General features: G+C 62.3%; 1 protein-coding gene and 2 long non-coding RNA genes across 3 annotated transcripts in view; 2 read left to right on the forward strand and 1 right to left on the reverse strand.

Moving 5' to 3' along the window:
• The window catches only part of HM13 (histocompatibility minor 13), a 41045-nt gene extending 27196 nt beyond the window's left edge, over positions 1–13849 (forward strand). Inside the window, exons 2-12 of the mRNA XM_019539456.1 lie at positions 733–833; positions 3253–3335; positions 4123–4211; positions 4737–4822; positions 4943–5068; positions 7762–7819; positions 8476–8559; positions 8888–8924; positions 9441–9543; positions 9986–10071; positions 13486–13849. Of these exons, the coding sequence (XP_019395001.1) occupies positions 733–833; positions 3253–3335; positions 4123–4211; positions 4737–4822; positions 4943–5068; positions 7762–7819; positions 8476–8559; positions 8888–8924; positions 9441–9543; positions 9986–10071; positions 13486–13567 (935 nt within the window). The 3' untranslated portion in view covers positions 13568–13849. The remainder of the gene's footprint in view (positions 1–732; positions 834–3252; positions 3336–4122; positions 4212–4736; positions 4823–4942; positions 5069–7761; positions 7820–8475; positions 8560–8887; positions 8925–9440; positions 9544–9985; positions 10072–13485) is intronic.
• Positions 6386–14311, reverse strand: LOC109313071. Its single transcript, XR_002101960.1, has 3 exons — positions 14301–14311; positions 9069–9070; positions 6386–6546 (listed from the first exon to the last, which is right to left on the reverse strand). It is a non-coding gene; the product is annotated as an uncharacterized LOC109313071 (long non-coding RNA).
• A 2309-nt stretch (positions 14312–16620) lies between these two features.
• LOC109313348 lies at positions 16621–16839 on the forward strand. Its single transcript, XR_002102035.1, has 3 exons — positions 16621–16669; positions 16760–16764; positions 16808–16839. It is a non-coding gene; the product is annotated as an uncharacterized LOC109313348 (long non-coding RNA).
• The last annotated feature ends 6160 nt before the right edge of the window (positions 16840–22999 follow it).

The following is a 22999-nucleotide window of genomic DNA, read 5'->3' on the forward strand; positions in this document are numbered from 1 at the left end:
TCGCCCCTTCCCCGCCACTACGCAGGGTCGCCCCTTCCCCGCCACGCTGCCTCGGCCCCTTCCCTCTCCTCGCCGTGGCCTGGAAATGTTCCGAGCCGGGGGATCGGTGCGCCCCAGGGTTGTGAAAGCATCCAGCTCCGTCAGCCAAACAGCAACTGCCAGCTGTACAGTGCGGCCGTTGTTTCTTCCCGGGGGGGCGGGGACGACAGGTGCTCTTGCCATGCAGCCGAGCCGCTGTTTCGTCCCCCCGGGCTGCAGCGATCGAGGAGGAGGGGGCCGTGTCGGGGAAGCCTGTGCAAGGGTTTAAATGAACGGATGTTGTCGTTGCATCTGTCCTGCTATTCGGGGAGGAGGGGGTTGGTACGAGGGGGGGCAGAAAGAGGTGACCGGAGAGAAATGTCATTCAGCGGGTAATCAACAAATGGCTGCACAGATGGGAGCTGAGAGCACGAAGAGTGGCTGCATGCTCGGCTCGCCTGCCCGGCCCTCCCCTCCCCTCCCCTCCCCAGCCAGGCGCGCGGCGCGGGATGAGACCCGGTCCCCTGCTCTCCAGAGAGCGAGCGGTACTGGTCGGATGCTGTCGCTGCGTTTGGCGAAGCGCTGCCCGCGGGGGTGCCGAGGCAGCCTGCTGCCTGGTGGGTCATGGCATGAGGCCCCCCCCAAGCTGTGGGGTCTGGCCCTCTACCCACATGTGCACGAATGACGTGGGTTCAGCCTCGTCTTCACCCCTTCAGAACTCCTCTGACATGCCGGAGACCATCACCAGCCGAGACGCTGCACGCTTCCCCATCGTAGCCAGCTGTACCCTGCTAGGACTCTACCTCTTCTTTAAGGTAAGTGAGCTGCCGAGGTCCTGTGTGGACAGGGCAGGATGTACTAAGTGTGTACTGGGTCCCTCCTGCTTTTTGTTCCTTCCCTGTCTCTACCAGGTTGCCTCTGTGTCCAGATCTACTCACAGCAGGCCACAGCTGGAGATGCCCTGCAGTGCTGTTTATAGAGTTGTAGGCAATGAGGGACCTCAGGAGGTTGCATCTAGTCCAGCCCCCTGCTCCAAGCAGGACCAGCCCCAGCTACATGGTCCCAGACAGGGCTTTGTCTGCCTGGGTCTTAAAAACCTCTAGGGATGGAGACTCTATCACCTCTCTGGGGAGTCTGGTCCAGTGCTTCAACACCCTCCTTCTGAGAGGTTTTCCTAATATCTAGCCTCAACTTCCCTTGCTGCAACTTGAAACCATTGCTCCTTGTTCTGTCATCTGCCCCCACTGAAAACAGTCCAGCTCCATCCTCTTTGCAGCCTCCTTGCAAGGAGTTGAAGGTTACCCCTCGGTCTTCTCTTCTCCAGACTAAATAAGCCCAGCTCCCTCAGCCTCTCCTCACAAGTCACGTGCCCCAGCCGTGTTCATTGCCTTCCTCTGGGCTCTCCCATTTGTCTACATGATTGTAGCCCACCCTGTTGCAGGCTGCACTACCTGCATGTACAGTATGTCACTAGAGGGGTGGGAGACCCTGCAGGCCCTGCTAGGCAGCAGAGCACATTAAGGACAGGCGTGCTCACCTATACCTGGGTTGTGGACGGCACTCTGCCCATGAGCCCACCCAGGGTGCCTTATGGAACAAGGAGTCAGGAAGTTGGAACGGATGGGGGAGCAAAGTGCAGCAGCATCTGCATCATGGGACTGCTCAGGCCTGGTGCTGGCTGAGACCTCTGACTCACAGCCTTTTCCCTGCATCATGTTGCTTTTTGATCAGCCCAGGCCTGTGTCCACAAGGAATTGCTTTTAAAAGGAGGCCAGAGAGTCCCTGGAAACTGTAGTTGGTGCTCAGACTGCAGAGGCTCTTCAGCTTTGCCTGCTGCACTGTGGAGCTGACTCTGGTCTGATGCCCTAACTGAAGGCAGAGGTTAACAAGGATATTTGCATTGTAAATCCTGCTGACTTCCTGCTGTTCCATGCTTTGCTTCACATACTGCTCCAACTGCTGCTGGAGGCACTAGTGATTGCCAGCTATTCAGCCAGCTGCCAAGGTGGAAGAAGCAGTTGCGATTAACTGGCAAACAAGGCCCAATCTGTTTCCGGGGGTGGGGGGGCTACCGAGAAGTGTGAAACCAGCCTGTTGGGTTCAGTGAATGTGCCAGAGCCCTCCAAAGTCGCGGCAGCGCATGCATCAGGCCCTGCTGGATCAGAAAGGTTGCTCTGCTTACTGAAGTTGGTCTGGAGTCGTTCCAGTTGTACTCACTGAACCACTGCAGGTGCCCTGGGGAGAGGCAATGAAACTGGTCTAAACTTCAGTTTGAACTGGTATTCGTGGCCTTCAAGTCATCTGTGCACCCCTCCACCCTCTGAGACCCCAGACTAGCTAGGCCAGCATGTTTTCCCAGGCACCCGTAGTGTCCTCCAGCTCCTTCCAGGCTCCTGCTTGTGGATGCTCAGAGGTGGAGTGGCCTTAGGAGCTTTGAACAGAACTGGTTGACACAAGTGATGTGAGCAGTGGGGAGGGTGAGGACAACTCCTAAAGAACCCTGGGCAACAAGTCCTGAAAGCCTGGGCCTTGACCCCTTTCGTCCCTGCGGACCATAGTGGAGTATGAGCCAGGCACTACTGACTGTGGCTTAGTGCTAACCAAATATCCAGGGCTCCTTCCTGGCCAGTCAGGGAAGCAGCTGCCCTCTTCAGTGTCTTGCTTGTGAAGATGTCAGCAGTGCTGCTCGGGCACTTCTGTCATCCCTTGCCTGCCAGACACGTTACACCTGGCTGGTGAGTACCTGAGGCAGGTCAGCTCTAAGCACGTGAGATGCTTGGTGGGATGGGTTAGCAGGCCCTGCAGCCCTTCTCCTCCTGGATTCTTTGCCATTCCACCAAATTCACGTGGCTCCGGGAGCATCTGCTCTTTCATTTGTTTACGGTAGCTGTCATGACCTGGCTCCGCTAGGAGAGTTTGCATTTGAATGTCTATTTTTAGGAGACTCTAGGAAGAAAACAAAGGCAGCCTCGAGCAGCTGAGAGCACATTGTGCTTGAGCTGGGGGGTTAGTGCCTGAAAAATCATGGTGGGGTATGCAGCCTATAAGGTTGCCCTTGCGTATAGCAAAGGGCAGGGGGGCTAATAATATCGTGGGATAAAGCAGGGCATGGTATGGGTCTGCTCTCTGATCCATTTGTGCCTTCTGGCTCCAGTCTTGTGCTGCTTGCCACACAAAGGACAGTGACTGTGACCTGTGACTACTGTGCTAAGTGCCTCTCATTCTGCCTTCCAGATCTTCTCTCAAGAATACATCAACCTCCTGCTCTCCATGTATTTCTTCGTCCTGGGGATTCTTGCTCTGTCCCACACCATCAGGTAAGTCCAGGGGGTCTAGGGGAGCTGGGCTTGGTGCCAGGTCTTGTACCAGCCAGCTCTCCCACTGGCTGTCTTGTCAGTGCACCTCAGCTCCTGCACAGAGCCAGGAGCAGAGCCCCGGTGCTTCAGGTCCATGCAGCACTGTATGAACTAGTCCATCTTGCTTGCAGAAGTTTGAATGGACTCTGATCACACTGTAGGGGTGCAGGGCATGTTCAGCCCTCTCCAGAGACCATCCTTAGTGGTGGCTGGCTTTGAGGTGGCAGTTGAGAGAATGGCCTAGATCCTCTTGCAAGAGCTTGGGACTTGCTGAACCCAGTTTGGGAAACCAGCTGGAAAAGCCCAAAGCCCAATGAAAGCTGGAGGTGGAGCTTCTAGCAGCACTGTGGCCCAATAGGGTAGAGCAGGAGATGGGAATGCAGCTCTGGGCTGCTTTACTGCAGACGTAATCCAAATTCAGGGCAACCCAGGGATGACCCTCACTTCCCAGGGTCAGTTTAATCTCTCTCAAATCATTCCAGCACCAAGAGTCCCTCTAGCCTGCCCCACACACTGGAGAGAAGTTGGCTTTGCCCCAGCTCCCATTTTCCCCACCCAGGGTCTCTAGCTGTCCAAGCCTGAGCGCTCTCCTGAGAAAGGGCCAGCCCTAGGTGTTAAGAGATCAGACTGGGAGGAGAAGCACTGAGAGTGGATGTCTGATGTGTCCTGCAGCCATCCCAGAGGTGGGGGAAGCATATCACACCCCCGGGACTCCTGTTGGATTGACCCGCTTTGTCTCTTTTTCCAGCCCCATGATGAACAAAGTCTTCCCGGCTAACTTCCCCAGCAAGCAGTACCAGCTGCTCTTCACCCAGGGCTCAGGGGAGGCCAAGGAAGGTACGTCAGCTTGCCAGCTTTTGTGGGGCTCTTGCACTCTTGGCTCATCTGTGTTTGCTGCACCCCCGAGTTGGTAGTTTGGGAGCTCTGCCTCTCGCATCCTTTGGCTCCAGCTCAGGCCTGTCTGGACACCAGGCACTTGTCCTTGAGATCTCGGCGCTCTGGCTTCCTGTCTGCTGCCTTCTGTTCAGCAGAAGATCCCAGCATCAGGATGTTGTAGAGCTGGAGCCAAGAATAGAGCCAGTTTCCTGGGCCATAGCTACCCCCTGAGAGCCCATGCGCTGGTGCAGGATGCCTCGGTGGGCGTGAAACCCATTGACATTCAGACGAAAGGCCACATGCTTCTCCCTGAACAAGTAGTCCCCATTGGTAGCAAAACAAGTAATGGAAAAGGTAGAAGGCTTTTAATATCTAGTGTCCCCTGAGCTCATTGGAGCTGCAGACAGAGCCCCATGTCCCCCATAGCGCATGCTTGGAGGTGACACTGTCCAGATGAGGTGGCCTCACAACCTTATGTCATTGCAGAGATTGTGAATTATGAGTTTGATACCAAGGACCTTGTGTGCCTGGCTATGAGCAGCGTCGTGGGGGTCTGGTACCTGCTGAGGAAGGTAGGGCACGGAGCGGGGCAGCAGGGGTGAGCCACACTGGGGGAGGAATGAGGGAGCCTCAGTGGGTTGCATGTAGGGAAAGCTAGTCTCTGAGCCACTGGTGTAATGCTCTGTTCCCAGCACTGGATCGCCAACAACCTCTTTGGGCTTGCCTTCTCCCTCAACGGGGTGGAGCTGCTGCACTTGAACAACGTCAGCACTGGCTGCATCCTGCTTGGAGGGCTTTTCATCTACGACGTGTTCTGGGTAAGTGGGTGTAACTGTGGGAGGGGCAGGATGGGCGCACCGTGGCCCAGCCAGGCGCCCATCCCTTGCTAGCGCAGGGCCACGTCAAGTTACCCTGCTGCAAGCAGCCCGAGCTCTGCCCTGGAAACGAGCTGGTGCTCAGCCCTTGCTACAGCCCGGAGGAGGCTAGTTCAGAGCCTGGCTGCTTGTTCTTAGCCCAGAGCTCTTCTGGGCCACTTGACCCAATTTGTTCTTGCACAGGGGTTGTCCTGTGATTCAAATGGCCCCCTCCTTCCTTGATATGTTGGGAGTTCTGATGTTTCCTCTCTCAGCCTCTGTTCTGTGAGGGTAAATCAGCCAGGCTTGTTCCCTCTCCATTCCTGCCTCGCCGTTCTCTGCGCCTGCTCCTGTTTGAGTTATTCTTGAACATGGGTGGCCAGAATCGCATGCGCCATTGCAGAGGAGCTCTCACCAGGGCCTTGCATAGCAGCACAGATATCCCTCTCAGCTGGGATTGCCTGCCCTGGGCTTTCCTGTGACCTCCTCAGCCATGCCCTCCCAGCGGGTCCTGGTTTTCCTGTGAGCAGTGAGCACAGCCAGGCCTTCCCCATTCTGTTCCTCTCCACTTACATTCTCAGAGATCGGAACAAAACTGTCTGCAGTGACTCTGTGTCTCCTACCCTTGCAGTTCATCCCATCTCCTTTACTCCAGCTCATCTAGGATATTCAGATTCTCCTTTGTGTGGGCGATCCCTCTCTCCCAGCTCTCTCTGCAGGTCTCATTAGTGCAGTGTTGCTTTTTACACCAGGATCATTGATGAAAGCATTAAATAAGATCAACCCCAAAATTTGTTCCTGGGAAATGCTTTTTGTGCCCTTCCACGGCCAGACAGCTCTCCTCTCAGCATAGCCCATTATCAACTCTACCTTAGCCAGCTCCTTGCCCATCTTGCCATTCTCTACCTGGCCTGGTCTTCCGCTGATTGAGGATCCCGAATGGCACTGGATCAGGCACTGTGTTCAAGTCCAGATCAGATCTACTATGTGTTTCTTGCCAATGCACATCTCTGTCAAGGAAGGCTCTCCAGCTAGACTGGTACCAGCTACACCCCCGGTTGTGGTTTTTGTTTTTTTTCATTTTACCCTTTTCTTTCCTTCTGTGCTTCTTCAAAAGCTTGCAAACAGCTGAGGTCAGACAATGGGCCTTTGGGTCCTGGATACTGCTTTTCTCTGTTCAAATAGAGGTGCGCTGTGCTGTTCTCTAGTCACTGCCTAATGCCTGCCCAGTCTGGTATTTAATAAATCCAATAGCGCTGGCTTTGTGAGTTTATGTGCTGGTTTTCCACTGCTTTGGGGTGGAGGCTTGAGCCACGTGAGCGCGCACAGCCCCCAGAGCCATGTTGACCTGGGATGTCAGGTGTTTCACTGCTGTGCAATCCCTTTATGCTCTTCCTGGTGCAACTCTTTTTCTAACCAGACAAACCTGCCCCTTTGCAGAGCTGATACCATCGCTGCTGACTCAGTTTCCCTGCTTGAGCATATCTGGATTTCCTTGGCTGATGCTCATGCTCTGTTTGCGCACACAGTCCCCAGCATGGCTTCCTGAGGTTCTTGGTGCATGTGAAGGGCTTGTCTTTGTCTCAGAGGTGCAGCCTCTTTCGCTGATTTGGGCCTGTTGGCAAGCAGTCGCTAGGGATCTTGGAGATGTATTCGCAAGGTGGGATCTTGGGTGATTCGCAGCAAGGAAGCGAGAAGCCAGTTGACGTGCATGTGGGGCTGGGACCCGAGTAGCCTCATGTGGAGCTTCACAGAGTAGCAGCAGTAGACTTTTCCTGTGTCCTCGGGGGTGCCTCAGGGCACAGTCTGCAGGAGGCTCCCTAGGGCCCTAGCTGGAGTTCTGTGACCTCGCAGCCCAGCGGTAGCAATCTCACACATCCCACGTGCTCTCAGGTGCTTCTGAGTGCCAGCTCTTGGGCCTCACTGGCCACGAACTAACTGGCGTCAGATCTGGTTAGGCCAACAGCACGTGTGTACAACTAGACACCCTGAAATTCAAAGTGAAGGTTCACAGTGGCCAATGTATTCACAGTCCAGCGAACAGCAAGTAGCCGGTGCTTGAAACGGACAGTGCCCTGTGGTGCAAACTGCAATCGCCTCTGACGATCATATCCCTTTCCGCTGAGTCCGGTCCTGGGTAAAGCTTTCAGCTGTACCAGCTGGCTGGCTTGGGGCCCAGCCGCTGCTCAGGCCTGGACCACTGCACCTTCCTGGGGTTGCTCTGGTCCCAACTGACATGTCTTCAATCAGAGCAGAGCCCCCTGTGTGTGACCCGGGTCTCATCTGAGTTAAGGGGGACTTGCCTGTTGCTCCAGGGCAGGCCAGGATGGAGCCGGCCGCAGCACCCCCCTGGAAACCTGCTTTGTTTGACTGCCAAGCCTCCGCCGGCTGGCCGCCAGGGGGCACTCGGCTGCTGGCTTGGCAGGGGGGACGCTCTCGGCCTGACTGCTGCCTGCCGGCCCTTCGTGATCTCCCCTGCCCTGGGACTGGAGAGCAGGGCACAGAGCTCCTGGGGGCAGGACTGACAGCGCTCCCACTGGTGTGGCCCAGATTGGCCCTGTGGGGGTTGGCTGGGGCCAGGCCACATTTGGGTAAGAGGTTCTTCCCTTCTTGCTTGTACAGCTGCTCTCATCTTGCCCTGCTCTGCCCCTTCCTAGGTCTTCGGCACCAACGTGATGGTGACTGTTGCCAAATCATTTGAGGCGCCAATAAAATGTGAGTTGATTTCTGCTGTCCCTAGGTGGGGGGTGTGCCTTGCTGTAGTTGATCTCCTTTGTTGCCTGTGCCCCACACACTGCCTATCTCATGTACATCATGTGGTGTCTTCATGTGTCAGTGCAGTGTTCTCCCTCCTGGGTTTCCTTTCCATGGGGTGCCAGGATGGGCCCTCCAGGCAGCCGAGGGGGTGTCCAGGTCCCTGCAGCAGTGGGAACTGTGGCAGAGCTGTAGTGCAGCCAGCTGGGTCGGTCATTTAGGCTGGGACTCATGCTCTTCCTCATGGGATACAGGCAGTGCAAAGGGAGTCTGTTCAGCCATTGCTGACATGTCTTATATGTGGCATGAGGTTGGGTGCAGGGTGACAGCTGTCTGGGGGCTTGGGTGTGAAGCAGATGGGGAAGTGATGCCTCAGGGTGGGTGTTGAACACCTTAGTGGCTCCTTGCTGCTTTGGGTTTGCGCTGATCAGCTATGGAAGGGCAATGCAGCATCTTGCACGTGATAACCAGCTCTGAGGGTACCTGAGTCTGCAGCTCGTTCCTACACAGACCCACCTGCCCCCTCTCTGGGTTGGTCCCTACCCAGGAACAAGCTTGGGTTGGTGCTGTATATGCCCAGCCTCTTCCTTTTGCTCACATGCCCTTCTCTTTCCCAGTGGTTTTCCCCCAGGATCTGCTGGAGAAGGGGCTAGAAGCTGACAACTTTGCCATGCTGGGGTTGGGAGATATTGTCATTCCAGGTGAGGAGGGGGTTCCAGTTACTCAGGACTGAACCTGCAGCCTCCAGGCTCCTGGGGCCGGGTGTGGGCAACAGCTGGAAAAGGACATGCGCCTGGTGCGAGGTCCAGAGTGGGGACCCCTGAGCCCTTGCCTGAGCTGTTCACCTGCCTCTGCATCACACGGGTCACTTGGGGGTGCCTCGTCCCACCTCGGCTCAGTACCGAATCCAGCCGCGAGAGGGTGCTGTGCAGCCTGTGACTGCTCCGAGCGCGCGGTCTAGGCGTGAGCTCTTGCTCGCTTCGCAGCTGCTGCCTCTGCCTTGCACTGACAGTGCCTTTCCCCCTGCAGGAATCTTCATTGCCTTGCTGCTGCGTTTCGACATCAGGTGAGCCACGCCTGCGCCAGCAGTGTCCCACAGTGCTCGGCCACCATAGACCGGTCTAAGAGGAGCGCCTGGGGTCTTGGGCAGCCAGGGGTGGCTCGCAGGCAGGCATTGCCGGGGTGGGGGCAGGCAGTTTCAGAAGAGAACCACTTCTCGCACCTCATGCCCCAGGGCTCAGTGGCCACTGCAGCATTTTTCCCCGACTTACTGGGAATTCCCCCCACCCCGGCAGAGAGTCACAGCCAACACTTGTCCCGCTTTAGAGCGACTGATGGGAGCGTGCGGCCATGGGCTGCTGACCACACCTCACTGCAGCACCCCCTGCCACACTCCCACCCCACGTCTTGCCCCTTACACTCACTGGGGTCATCCCAACTGTGGCCGCTCCATCCGGCAGCTCCACGAGCAAAGCACAGTGTTTGTCCCCAGGGGTGCCTGTCAGTCCTGCCCTGGCCATGCCCAGGGCTGGGGTATGTCACAGGTCTGAGGGCCCAGGCTGACCCCTCCGCTCCCTCACAGCTTGAAGAAGAACACGCACACGTACTTCTACACCAGCTTCGTGGCTTACATCTTCGGCCTGGGCCTCACCATCTTCATCATGCACATCTTCAAACATGCCCAGGTGAGCCCCCTCCCCTCCACTTCCTGCCATCGCTGTCTCGGGTGCCACCAGCCTCCAGCAGGCCAATAATACCACGGTATCAGCGTTGGCCCAGGGAGCCTGCCCAGGCAAGGGGTATGGCAGGGTCAGCAAGGGCACAGCGCCCCTGTCCTGGGTGCTGAACCTTCCCCCTCTTGTGGGCTCAGGGTGGGGGACCTGGAGGCTTTTCAGGTTCTCACCTTGCTGAGGTACAAACTCGGGACTGGGACCATACAGGTTTCTGGAGTAGGACAGAAAAAAGCCCGCAGGCCACAAAGCTGAGTGCCATCCTGCGCTGGGCCTGGGCCTCCCTGGTAGTTGGGTGCCAACCTCCAGCTGCCGTCTGCCCCGCTGGCTCTTCTGGAGCTCATGCCCGTAAGCCCCTCCAGCCAGTTTGTGTCATAACTGCCTCTGCTCTCCCCAGCCGGCGCTGCTGTACCTGGTCCCTGCCTGTATCGGGTTCCCTCTCCTCGTGGCTTTGGCGAAGGGAGAAGTCACTGAAATGTTCAGGTAAGCACCTGCCTGGGCAGGAAGTGCAAGAAGGCTCCTGGGCCCGAGTTCTAGGCCAGGGCAGGGTGTGAGCCCCGTATGAGCTCACTGGGGCGTAAGGGGCGGGGGAGCAATTCTTGAATTTGTGACTGTACACATTGGCCCTGTAGCTGCTGCCTTGGTGTGTGAATTAGCTCCTGTGTGACCTGAGGCATCACTGCAGCACCTGTGGGTCTGTGTGAGTCGGAGGGTGGGGCCGCAGGGAGGGGCGTAGGTGTGACCCAGAGCGGCTGGGGAAGGCTTGAGAGGCAGTACAGCGCCAAGTCCCACTATCCAGCAGCTGCCAAGGGCAGAGGCAGCCTGTCTGCCCTCAACCCCAGTGCTTTCCTGCCTGGCGTGATACTGGTGTCCTCTGGCCTGACCCAGCCCCTCCTGCCCTGGTCACAGGGCTCCACTACTGGCTGTGGCTTCTCTTTGTCTTGCGGGGGCTCCTTGCAGTGCTGGGGGAGCTTCTGGGGGCTGGCCACATGCGCAGAGAGTCCGGGAGACCTTCCCTAGTTGCTGAGCCTTCCCATGTGTCACGCAGCCTGGAGAGCTCAAGCCTGGCAGCAGGACCCTTGCTCTGCAGCCTCCAGCTCCCCCCAGGCACCCCAGCGGCCTGTCTGTACCCCTTGGGCCAGCATAGAGCTGATGGATGGAGCCAGGTGGGAGTTGCCAGCCCCAGAGAAGCCGCGATTCCCCTGCTTGCCCGGCGCAGACGTTTCTAGTGTCCCTGCCCTGCCAGCACCTGCCTGGCCTTGGGTGTTGGCTGGTGCAGGTGGCTGCAGGCTCGAGGCCCCCACCCTCGTGCTTCCTGTGCACCTGGCCTCCTGCCGCCCCTTCACACATGCCCGTGACTCACCCGCCCACTGCTGCATCACCTCCCTGCCTGGGAAGTGCGTGAGGACAGGCTGCGGGGGCACTAGCAAGGCCCTTGAAGGCTTGCAGCCAGGCTAGAGAGCTCTGTGCCAAAGCAGAGGCTACGGGAAACCCTGCAGAGATGGCACCCTGCTGCTGGGTCCACTGTGGCTCTGCTGCTACCCAGGTCGCGGCGGGGCTGCAGTGAATGGGGCATGGGGCTGTGGCAGCAGTGGGGAAGCTTAGCTTGGCCCTGCACAGGCAGGCGCCGGCTCTGGGGGAGCGCCAGCGGCTGGGGAGGTTCCCAGAACCCCGCGTCCCTTGAGACGGCTCCAGCATCTGGAGCTCTGCATCGAGCTCATCTGCCGGAGGGCCGGAAACTGCTCCCACCCCTAGGAATTCTGTTGGGTGCAGGGATCCCCCCCTCCCTCTCCACCCCATGCCCGTGAGGCACTCCAAAGCTTTCAGCCTGCCACCAAGCTGTGGCTGGATGTGGCTGGCTGCCCTGCCCGCCCTCGGCTCTGGCCACACTCCGCTGGCAGCCTGCCCCCCACCCCCAGGCCTGGCACTGTGCAGGGTGCAAGGAACCTGGGGACCTGCCATGCCCGGCGGCTCTTCATGCTCTGGTGACAGGGCTGAGCAGGGGAGCTGCGGGGGCCACAAGTGCCCCAGGCTCTGCGTGTGCGCGCGTGACGGCGTGGAGGGAGCAGCAGGGGCAGGAGCTCAGGGCGGCCGGGCTGTTGGACTGGGTTTGGGGCAGGCATAGAGTTAACTCCTTGTGCTCCACAGACTGGAGCCACTCAGAAGTCTCTGGCTTCCTATGGCGTGTTGGGCATGCAGGCATGGGCTTTGGGACCCCTGACCCGCCGCTCGCGCTGTGGTACGCGCTGGTCTGTTGCCTCACTGTGGCCATCAGGCCCACCCCAGCCCAGGTGGGGCCCAGTGGCCCAGCCAGCTGTACCCCCTGCCATCTGCTTTCATATTCCTCCCCACCTTCCCCCGGCCCACGAACTTGGACTGCTGCGCTTGTCTCTGACAGTGGCGTGAGCTGCCTGGGCTTCCCAGGAAGACTGGCTCCCGTGCCCAAGCCCCAGGCCAGCAGAAAGGGGCAGCAGCCGGCACCCGCAGGCTCCCCAAGGTAACAGTTCTTGCTGCTGCGGGTCTCACTCCCTTCTCTCTATCTCTTTCTTTCTTTCTCTCTCTTTCCTCTGTCCTGCTCCTTCCCTCTCCCCTCCTGCCTCCTGTCTTTCCTGCAGCTACGAATCCTCTGCTGAAATCTTGCCACACACGCCGCGACTTACCCACTTCCCCACCGTGTCCGGTTCACCGGCCAGCCTGGCCAATTCCATGCAGCAGAAACTCTCCTGCCCCCGCCGACGCCGGCAGCAAAGCCCCAGCGCCATGTAGCCTCCGCCCACCAGGCCCTTTCCTTACCTCTCTGGCCAGGTACGGTTGGTCCCCCAAGGGTCCTCCTGCCCTGCTCGCTCCTTCTACCTCCCTGCTGCAGCTTGTCTTCGGGGGGAGCCATCTGCCTCCCTGCTCTTGCACTCTCTCCCCTGGCGCTGGGGCCCCTTTCACACTCGCGCCATCCTGGGTGCAGTCAAAACCCACCTGTTTGCCAAGTCTGTCCCAGCTGATCCCAAGGGATCATCTGCTTGTAGGCCTGGAGGGGGTGTTGCCAGCTTATCACTGTCTAGGGTGGGCACGAGGGCAGCAGCTTTGTGCTCCTGTCAGAGGCTTTGCTGCTTCTATATCTCTTCCACCCCCCACCCTACTCTGTGCAGAGCTGGGGTGTCAGGATGGCGTCTCTGTCGGACCCTTACCCCTGCCCTTCCCTCGACCATGCGGCTGCAGTGAACTGGCCCTGGAGAGAGTCCGGAGTGCCTTGCTGCACATGCAGCCTGCCCAGGCCAGCCCTGGCTGAGCCGGAGCCGCTCGTCCCTCAGCTGCCAGCTGACCGTGGTGCCCGAAAATGCTGGTTCTGCATGCCCTGTGTGGTGGGGAAATGCACTGTTTACCGATGACTTCTGCATGGCCTTGACATGCCTAGGAGCTGCCTCTGATAGATACCCGCCGAGTTGCGCATGCACGCGCGCACGCGTGTGTGTGCACATCCGTATGCCGCGGGGCCTAGTGCTGGGAAGCTCAGTCCATCTCCAGTTGAATGCTGAGGATGGGGCAGCCAGGTCCTCTCCTCATCCTGCCTGGGGCTCGATGCTGACAGACCTCCCCTGCCCCGAGGCACGAGTCTGACAGGGTGGGTGCAGCGCCGGGGTCCCTGTGGCCCGTGTCCTGATCTCATCCTGCTGCCCCTGACGCGCCGGCACAACGCACCCAGGAGCTTTACCCACCGTGCTGGGAGCCGAGCCTCTCAGCCGGCCCATCCTTCGGGCAGGCTTTGCCTTCGATGCCACCCTCCCCGCTACTGTGATGTGCACCCGTGCTGGCTGCGCTGCCTCCGCAGCAGCGAGGCTAAGCCTCCCCACAGGAGGAAAGGGCTTAACCTCCCCCCACATCTTCTCCCTCTCTCCTCTCCAGCTACGAGGAGAGCTCCACCCCCAAGGAGGTGCCTGCAGCCTCCAAGGACGGACTGACAGACGGGGAGAAGAAGGAGAAGTGACCTCGGAGGTCTGGGCTGGGCTCGGTGCTCTGGGCCAAGCCGGGCCACCCGGCCCCAGCCTCATCACAAGTGATGATGACGAGAAGCCTCACCTTTCCCCCCATCTATGTAGCTGCATCGTGTTTGTGTGCCCGGACCAGCTGCCCCTGCCCTCCCCAGCTGCAGGGCTGCCCCACTGCATTTTATCGCCGTCCCCTTGGTGCGGGGGGGCCCCTGCGGGGCCGGTTTTTAAATTTTGTATCGTGGACTCGCTTTCTCTCATATTAAATCATCTCGAAGGAGGGGCAGCCCCCGCCTCTCATTCCCCAGGCTCACGGTGCAAGGACCGGGGGCTGCGCCTTCCTGTCCGGGGGTAGTGCTGCGCTGGGCCTGCCACGCTCCATGCCCCGAGTCTTTCTCCTTGCGGGGCGCGCTCCAGCGTTGTTACCTGGGGAGCGAGGGCCCTGCGCGGGTCCTGAGGCAGCTGGAGGCTCGTGGCTGTGGCACGCCTACCCTGGCAGGGCCTAGGTAGTGGTGCCCTGCACGCTTGCACAAGGAGGCTGATACACGGAGGTTGAAAGCATGGCAGAGAGTGCAGTTTCGGGGTCCCAAGCTCCAGTCCTTCCTCAGTGCCCCCAGAACTGTTTGCCCAGGGTCCCGTCCCCCTCTGCCAGCAGAGAGGTGGCCGTGGCACTGTCCCCACTGCCCCTTTCCTCTCCGTGTGAGGGTTGGCCTGTGGGAGCCTCCTAGCAACGGGCAGAGCTGCCTGCGGTGACCCACAGAGATGCCTCGGCCTGGGTGGTGGAGGAGGAAAGAAGGTGCACGGGGAGGCCAGGTAGGTGGAGAGGGTTTGTTACCTGGGCCAGGCCGTGACCTGCTCCCCAAGGCACACGCCTCCCAGCGTGCCAGTAGCCTCTCTGTCCCCAAGCTCCAGCCGGGAGCAGAGGTGGGCAGAGACCCCTGGCCTTGTGCACTGCCCGCCTGCCGCCCCACGCGGGTGCGACGCTGGCCCCGCAGTGACCCGCCCTGCCCCTGGACACGGTGACCCAGTGGCCTGCATTGCTCTGCTGTTTCCAAGTGACCCTCTCCATGCACACCCCCACCCCTCCTCCGCACACTCAAGATTTAATATGCTGGCTGCTGACCCCTGGCCCCAGGGCACCGGGTCACTGGTGGGATCTGCCTTTGCAGGACTCCAGGGCTGGCTCTGTCCCGAGCACGGAGCATGGCGAGTGGCTAGGCCCCCCTGGCAGGCTGCTGTGTCCAGCTGCCCCAGGCTGCAGGGGCTTTGCCCCATGCCCTGGAACAAAACTTCATGGTAAAGCCAGTGTGGCCTGGAGGCCATGGTCTTGCCCCAGGACCCTTATAGCCTCCCCCACCCAGGTGCGCACGCGTCTCCTCGCTGGGTCCCTGCAGTGTCGCGGGTGCTGCCCCCCACCCTCCCCGCTCCCGCGGGCGACGTGCCCCAGGCCTGCAGGAGCTGGCACCGGAGCTCGGGCAGGGCGCAGGCATCTTCCAGCCAGTCGCAGCTCGCCCAGGATGGCCGAGCCCATGCCCGGCGCCTCCGGCCCACAGCGCGTCTCCGGGCCCTGCCCGCGCTGCCCCGGCTGCTGCCAGAACAAACAGGCCATTTGCTGGCTTGGCAGCTCCTCCACAAAAGCCGTATTGAGCCGCTCCTCCCCGTGCCCCGAAAGTGGCGCCGCGTCTTCTGCCGCGTAATGACCCTTTGCCGCCTCCTCCAGCTGCTTTCGATGACTCCTGCTCCCTTCCAGCAGCCCTGGCCACAAGAACGAGAGGGGCCACTCGGATTCCAATTAAATGCCTCCAGCTAAGCAAACACAGTGCAGCGGGGTGTGGGCACGGCCCAGCCGGCAGGCCCGGCCCACAGAGCCGCCGAGTCTAGACTCCAGATGTGCTTGCGCCAGCCTCCGCGTCCCCTGCGAACGCTGCGCTCACCCGGCCCCACGCCAGCCCCGCGCGCGGGGGCAGCCGGACCCTGCAGCCCTGGCAGTTGCCTTGATGCCCCCCATGCCTGGATGGGGCAGGGGAGCGGGGTGCAGGCTGGGGTGCAGTGTCGCCTGTGCTCAGGGCAGCGACTGCCAGGCAGGGCTGCACCCTGCCCCATGCCGGCAGCTCTGGCTGCACCCATCCCGCTGTGGCATTGTTTCTGCTGGGGAGCCTCTAGCTGGGGGCGAGCATTCACCTTCAAGGAGCCTGGCTGTGGCAAAGCAGGGTGAAGGGACTGGGGCCGTCGCGGCCGGGCTTGTTCCACACGGACCTCAGCTCTGCCTGCTCCGCTCCTTCCAGACAGCTGCCAGGCTCCGGCTGTTTTGCCCACGAGCTGAGCCTGCTGCCGGGCTCTGGAAAGCTGGAGCTGCTGTTGGGGGTCAGTGGGGGCTCCTGCCTGTGCCCCCAGCTATGCTGGCCGTGCAGAGACCTGTCCCAGCCGCCCCAAGCCCCTAGCCAGCTCGTGGCAGCTGTGACGCAGCAAGCCCGGGGCCCTTGTAGGAGCTCTGCCCTGGAATGGCAGGCAGGAAGGGTCGTGTGGGGGAGCTGCGGGATCCGACGGCGCAGGAACATCCCCTGCCCCGCGTACACGGGGCAGGGCTCACGCCGCCCCGGCTGCCCCCCAGCACAGCCCTGCACCTGGGCTCGCGCGGCCTCTCTGGCTGAGCCCTGCGGCCCGGCCTGGCTCCGCTCTGTCTGGGCAGCTGCTGAGACCCCCTTCCGCCTCTCCGTGGGGTCCCTCCAGATGGGAAAGCTGTCGGCCGGCCGCGGAAACACGCCGCTCTGGCAGGAAGCCTCCGCGCAGCCGGCAGGAATCCTGGCAAGGACACGCAGCCTCCGCGCCCCACGCTTTCCTACCCTGTCCGGCCTGCATGAAAGGCCCCGGCTGGAGATGGCAGCAGTGCAGCTCCTGCCCCTGCCTCCCCGGGCGTCTTCCCCTCTCCCGCTCCCCAGCCTGTGGTCGTCCGAGCACTGGGCAGCCCCGGGCTGCTGCCCTGGTGCGGTGGCCAAAGCGCCCACAGCAGCCTCTCAGGGTCTGACCCTCCCTATCCATTTGCAAGCCTGGGCCAGCTGTAGCAGCTCATGCAAGCCCGAAAGCCCCCCAGGCCTGACTGGGTGATTTCATAGATGTCATAGACATCAGGGCTGGAAGGGACCTCGGGAGATCATCGAGTCCAGCCCCCTGCCCCAGGGGCAGGAAGTCAGCTGGGGTCACAGGATCCCAGCAAGACAAGCATCCAATTTGCTCTTGAGCGATGCTGGGGCTGGTTCTGAAGCAGGGGGCCCAGCCGTGCCGGGGGCCGGAGCTGGGTTGTCTCCGGTGAGCCGCATGGTTCTGCTTGTCTGGCAGGGGCACCGGGCCCCTGAGTGCTGCACAGGCCTGGGGCAGCACCCCGCTGCTTTGTGCCCTCTGCTCTCAGGCTGGGCAGGGTCCCCATCCTGCTAGGGGCTTGGGGCTGGGTGCCAGGGGCAGCGCCAGCCCCTGCCCTTGTTGCAGCTCCAGCTCGAGCGGGGAAAGGAAGCAGGCGTGCGTGGCTGTAGCCTGGGCTGGCCACGAGGAGGGGCAGGAAGCTGGAATAAATCCCAGGAAGGGCCGCATGGCTCCGGCTGGTCTGGGCTGCAGCGGATGGAGCCGGGGGGTGGGGGGGGACACATATGCAGGGGGTTTCTTGGGCCTGGCCTGTGCTCCAGCTGTGCTGCCCTGGGCTGGGGTCTCTGCAGGGTTTGCAGATCTGGGGCAGGACACGTGCGTAGGGTACACATGGCCTGTACTGCCCGGTCAAGGTCACGTGCATGCCTGTTGCGTGTCCTGCCGTGTCCCTGCATGTCACTGCACATGTGCCATGTCTGCCACGCATGTTGCCAGACGGGCGCCTTGCTGCTCCTCTCTCCACCCGTCCGTCCTGGCATGCAGGCGCGTCGGGGCTCCGGGCGTGTGCAAGGCTGCCCGGACCCGTATGCGTGTCCCGTGCGGGTCATTCCTGGGATGTCTGGCCTGTCGGTAACTACCCAGACGGATGCTGTGTGGCCTGGGGGCCCCTCCCGCCCCCGGCTCCCTGCTCCGGGGAGTAGCAGCTGCGGGGAGGCTCTGGCTGGATCCGGAGGCAATCCCCTCCGTGACAGTGGCTCTGCCAGGCCCAGCCGCCCCTGCAAGCCTGGCTGCTCCCCAGCTACAGATGTGGGCCACGGGCAGGCGTCGGGGACACGACTCACCCGCCCAGCGCAACCCAGGGTCCTGGTGCAGACCTAGCCTTGTGGGGCATCCACCGGACCCTGTCCCCTTCCACCCGCCTGTCCCCTCTGCCGGACAGAGCCGGGCTGGCCCTGGGAACAGCCCTGCCTTGTGTGGTCTCCTCGGGAGCCTTGTTGTGAAGAGCCCCCGTGAATAGGCTTTAGTGTGCAGGGCCTTTGATATCCGCGGCTGCTGGGCAACCTTTGCTCTGCTCCCAGACGCTGGGATCCGTCGGCGCGGCGCGGCCCCGCGCGGTGCGGGCGCCATATGGCTGGCAGGGGGGGCCTGGAGGGGGGTGGTACCGGGCGGTCCTCCGCTTTCCCAGAATTCACATGGTAATGAGGCGATGCGTCTTGTGCGCTGACACCGGCCAGGGCTGGCCAAGCTGCCACGTCCCGCGCCCGCCGGCGACAGCCTTGCGGCCACCTGTTTGCTTTTCCCACCGTGCCCAAAGGGGGAGAGGAACAGGCACGGAGCCGGCTCTGAGCGCCTTCCCTCCGGGGAGCCTGTCCCTGCAGCCCGGGCCTTCCCGCCCTGAGCAGAGGGAGCGGGGAGAGGGACCCCCGAGCACCTGCCCCCGTGCACCCAGGGCCCTGTGCAACGGGATGCGCTCCCGACACCTCCCTGCGGGCTCCTGGCAGGCCTGAGCGGAGCAGCCTGGGATGGCTCCCTGCTCCCAGCGCGCTTGCCAGGAGCCCGGCGCTGGCGGGTGGCTCCGTCACCAAACCGGATCCGAGCTGGCGCGCAGGAGAGGCCTGCAGGGAGCTCTTGGCCTGGAGGCTGCCGGCGACCTTGACCCTCCCCAGCCCAGGGGGATGCGGAGGCTTCCAGCGGGGGCGTTGCGAGGCTCTCGCTGGTGCTCCCCGGGCCGGCCGGACCTCTGCGTGGCACCGCGGCTCGCAGCAGGGCAATGGCGGGGTGCAGGTCGGTGCGCGGCTCCTTCCAGCCTCTCCTGGGGAGCCCGTCGCTCTCTCTGCAGCACGGAGGGGAAACTGAGGTACGGGGCAGGCGAGGCATCAGGGCTGCCCTGCAGCAGCTCAGGCACGGAGCAGGGAGCCCAGGCCGGGCCAGGCCACCCCGTGGGGAGGGGGCTGCGGCTTGACCTCTCGGCCCCAGGTCCTGAGGTTTGACATGAGGCTAATGCAGGCCGAGCGCCTGGCTACGGATCTAAGCAGGGCTGGGGGGAGGCTGTCCCTCCACATTGTCCTCCGGGGCCCAGCTGCACCCCCGCCCCCCGCCCCGGCCGGCTGGGGCAGTGAAAGCATTCCTGCACATTGTCCCCTCCTCAATAGCTCCTCACATGCCACCAGCCGCGGCTGCCGGGCTGCTGGCAGATGGGGGCTAATTAACTGCTTTGATAGCCTCTGTGGGAACGGGGCACCCCCCTCCCCACCCGCTCCTCCGGGCCTGAATGGAGGGGCCGCCCCGTGCCCACCCTGGGAATCCTCGGCCGCGGCCAGGGGGGCCACGGGAACAGCGCCCGGGCGGGGGCTGGCGGGGCAGGGGCGCTGGGGGCTGCTGCCGGCTCCGGCGCAGCCCGCGACGCTCAGGGGCTTTGCTGCAGAGACCAGAGCTGGCCGGACAGGAGGGCGGGAGCCCCTCGGCTTCTGCTCCCTCCGCGTGCTAGCAGCCTCAGCCCCCCAGCGCGGCCCGCCAGCTGCAGGCAAAAGGGGACACGCTGAGCCCCCCGGGCCAGGCGACCCGCGTTCCCACAGCCTCTGCAGCAGGGAGGGCACACACCGGAGCCCGTCCCCGGCGCACCTGCTCCCAGCCAAGCGATGCTTATCGGGCCGCGGGCTGAGGAGCGGGGCCGGGCCTGCCAGCTGTCGGGGGCACTCTCAGCAGGGCAGCTGGGGACCGGAGCTGGCGCACCTCTGCATGGAGGTTGCAGCCAGCCGGGGGGCGGGGGGCATCTAGTGCTCCCAGCAATTAGCCTGGAAGTGCCGGCTTGTCCCCTCCCAAGCTGCTCCGCTCCGCCGCGCCAGTTTAAAGCTGCTCGTTTTCTGCGTGGCTGAGCAGAGCGGCCGGGGGGGCGAGGACGGAGCCTGGGCAGGCCCCAGCGCCCGTGTGCAGCAGGGCTGGGCACGGGCATGCAGGAAGCAGGAGGGTCCCGGTGGAGGGAGCCCCATGCGGGAAGCGAGGCCTGTGCCGGGGTGGAGGCATGGAGAAGTGGGCAGCGAGGCGTGAGGCACGGCTGGGTGTGCAAAGGAGACCCGGGAGCTGGGGGTGGGAGAAGCACTGACTTGGCACCAGGCTGGGAGCCTGGGCAAAGACACACGAGCAGCGTGAGAACGGGCAGCACCGCCCTGGCGCAAGGCCTCGCTTCGTCTCGCTGACAGCCAGAGCCGCCTGCGCCGGAGCTGGAGGCTTCCACGGCCCCATTCAGCAGCTCCACAGCTGGCGCCAGGCAGTCACCCGATCACCTGCCGCTCCGCCCACCCCCGCCGTGCTGTGGCAAGGGCAGGCATCACGGCGCGGGCCAGCCGGCAGGAGCACGGGCGTGCCTGTGTGCACGGCCCGCCAGAGCCACTGCATGTGTGCACACACCGGCGCATGCAAGGGCATGGCATGCTGGGCGAGGGGCCTGTGTGTCCGTGTGTGCGCGCGCTGGTGCGTGCATGCATGTGCACACCAGGGATTCTTCACCCAAGCAGCAGGGAGGCAGTTGCACCCACCTGCCCTCGTATACGGCCCCAGGGCTGGATGGTGAGAGGCAGCTCTGCCAGGGCCTGAGGCAAGGTGCCTAAATTGCTGCCACTGGACCATGGAAGGCCAGTGGGAGCAGAGGCCGCCCCGAGTGCCACAGCAACCTCTCCAGCCATGACCACGGGGGTTAGGGGAGGGACGGCTCTGGGCCTGGGCAGCTGCAGCCTGCTCTCCTGGGTGTGTGTGTGTCGTGCCTGAGGCTACCAGGCTTGTGCACACACGTGTTTGGGGCCACACTGCTCATGCACGTGTGGTTGAGGCTACCAGGCGTGTGCACATGCGTGCTTGAAGCCATCCGGCTTGTGCACATGCAAGTTTGGGGCTGCTGGGCTTATGCACATGTGCGTGTGCTCGGGGCTGCTGGGCTTGTGCACACTCATGCTTGGGGATGCTGGGTTTGTGCACACGTGTGCTCAGGGCTGCTGGGCTTATGCACATGTGCGTGTGCTCAGGGCTGCTGGGCTTATGCACACATGCATGTGCCCAGGGCTGCTGGGCTTGTGCACATGTGTGTTTGGGGTTCCTGGGCTTGTGGTCATGCACATTCGGGGCTGCAGCCTGGTCCCCAGGCCCAGCTGCCCCTTCCCAGCGCCGGAGCTGGGATCCCCCCCCCAACACCTTTAACTTTCACATCCTGTTGTCTTGGCAGCCCCACAGCCCAGGTCAGCGCGGAGCTGGGGAGGGCAGGGAGAACAATGGGAGATCAGTGCGGGATTGTGAGAGAGAGCTGGGCTGGAGCCGCTCTGTCTGGGGCTCCCCATTCTGCCCTGCCCAGGCTTTGTTCAGCTGCAGAGGCTATCAGTGCTTCCTGCTGCCGCCAACAATACCTCCGCACAGCTGGGCTCTGTTTCATCTGCTTTACAGGCCACACATTCAAGTGGGGGGATTGGCTGGGGGGGAAGGGGAGAGCCAGGCCTCAGCATTCACACTGCTGTGTGTGAGGGGGGAAGGGGCCAGGGGTCCCCACTACCCCCCGCCCCCGTATTTGGGTCTGGTCTCATCCTGCTTTGGGCAACAGCGGGGCTTGTGCCCAGCAGCTTTGGAGGAGCCCTGCCAAGGGGGGGGCGGGGAACCGGTGACAAGAACCAGCTCGGGGCATTGGGAGGCTCTGCAGGGCCACAGGGCTGGGGGCAAGAGATGAACCCCTGGAAAAGCCACGTTGGACATGGGGAAACTGAGGTGTGCCATGGTTAAGTGACTTGCCCGTGGTCATGCGGCATGTCGGTGTCAGCCGCAGACCCCTGCCGGCTGCAAGGCCCTGGCGCTGCGGGCCGCTGACCTGGCGTCACAAGGCGGCTGTGGCCTGGGCTCTAATGGGCACCACTGCCACGGGCAAAGGGGCATCGGCTCGCTCCTGGGGGTGCCCTACCCTGGGGGTTCGAGCCAGGAAGGATCCCTCAGTCTGGTCTGTGCTCTGTGCTGCCCAGGCCTTGTGCACGGCTTACGCTGAAGGATGCTCCTGAACCCACCTTTGCCCCTGCACGCCCTTTCCAGGGCAGCGCCTGCTGGCATCACCTGCAGGAAGTGAAACCTGGGAGTCATTTTCGGCCTTTGAGTTCCCAGAGAGGCAAAAACTCCTGCTCCCAGAGCAAGGCACCCGTGGAGCAGCCTCTGCCGGGCTGGGCGCTGCGAGAGCACCGTGGGGAGGAGGCCGAGGTGGTTCCTGGCCAGGCTGAGGGCAGGGGGGCAGTGCTGGGTGAATCCTCCCGGGCACCTGGCACACCTGCTCTTACTCCCACGGCACGACAGGGCTTGTGCCCGCATTGCTTTGGCAGCTCTGGGGGGTGAGAGCTGGGTGCAGGGGTGAGAGCTGCAGCTGTGCCCACCCCACCCTGGCACCAGGGCCCTGTCCTTGGTGCCCTCGCTGCGCCTGGGAAGACCCGGTGCCTCTGCCAGCTCCGGGTCAAGCCCGGCCCACAAGGCCCTTGGGCCTGGGGTGCCCCGCAGCCACCCCCGGCTCACCGAGCTGGAGCAGGGGCAGCCCCGCACCCCCTGACCCGGCCTGAGCTTCCCCACGGCCCCCTCGCTCCCTGCACCACTGGGGGGGCAGCGAGTGTGCCTGAGTGTGTGGAATTGTGTGTGTGTTAAACTGCGGGTGTGTTGTAAACTGTGTGTGAAACCGTATGCGTGTGTCACACTGTGTGCGTGCGTCAAATTGTTGCAAATCGTGTGCGTGTGTGCATGTGTGTGTTCATTTGTGTTAAACTGCGGGTGTGCTGTAAACTGCGTGTCAAACCATGCGTGTGTCAAACTGGGTGTTGCTAACCGTGCGTGTGCGTGCGTGTGTTAAACTGTGGGTGTGATGTAAACGATGCGTCAGATCGTATTTGTGTGTCAAGCCGCGTGTTGCAAACCGTGTGTGCGCGCGCGCGCATGGGTGTGTTACACTGCGGCCGTGTTGCAAACCGTGCGCGAGCGCGTCTCCCCCGCCCCGCCGTGGCTGTCTCTTTAACAGCCCGCCCCGCGGCCACGCCCCCGGGCTGCCATTGGCGGGCGGGCCGCAGGGC

The sequence above is a fragment of the Crocodylus porosus genome, unplaced genomic scaffold (genome assembly GCF_001723895.1).
Source record: "Crocodylus porosus isolate Cpor-Errol unplaced genomic scaffold, CroPor_comp1, whole genome shotgun sequence".
Taxonomy (NCBI): Eukaryota; Metazoa; Chordata; order Crocodylia; family Crocodylidae; genus Crocodylus; species Crocodylus porosus.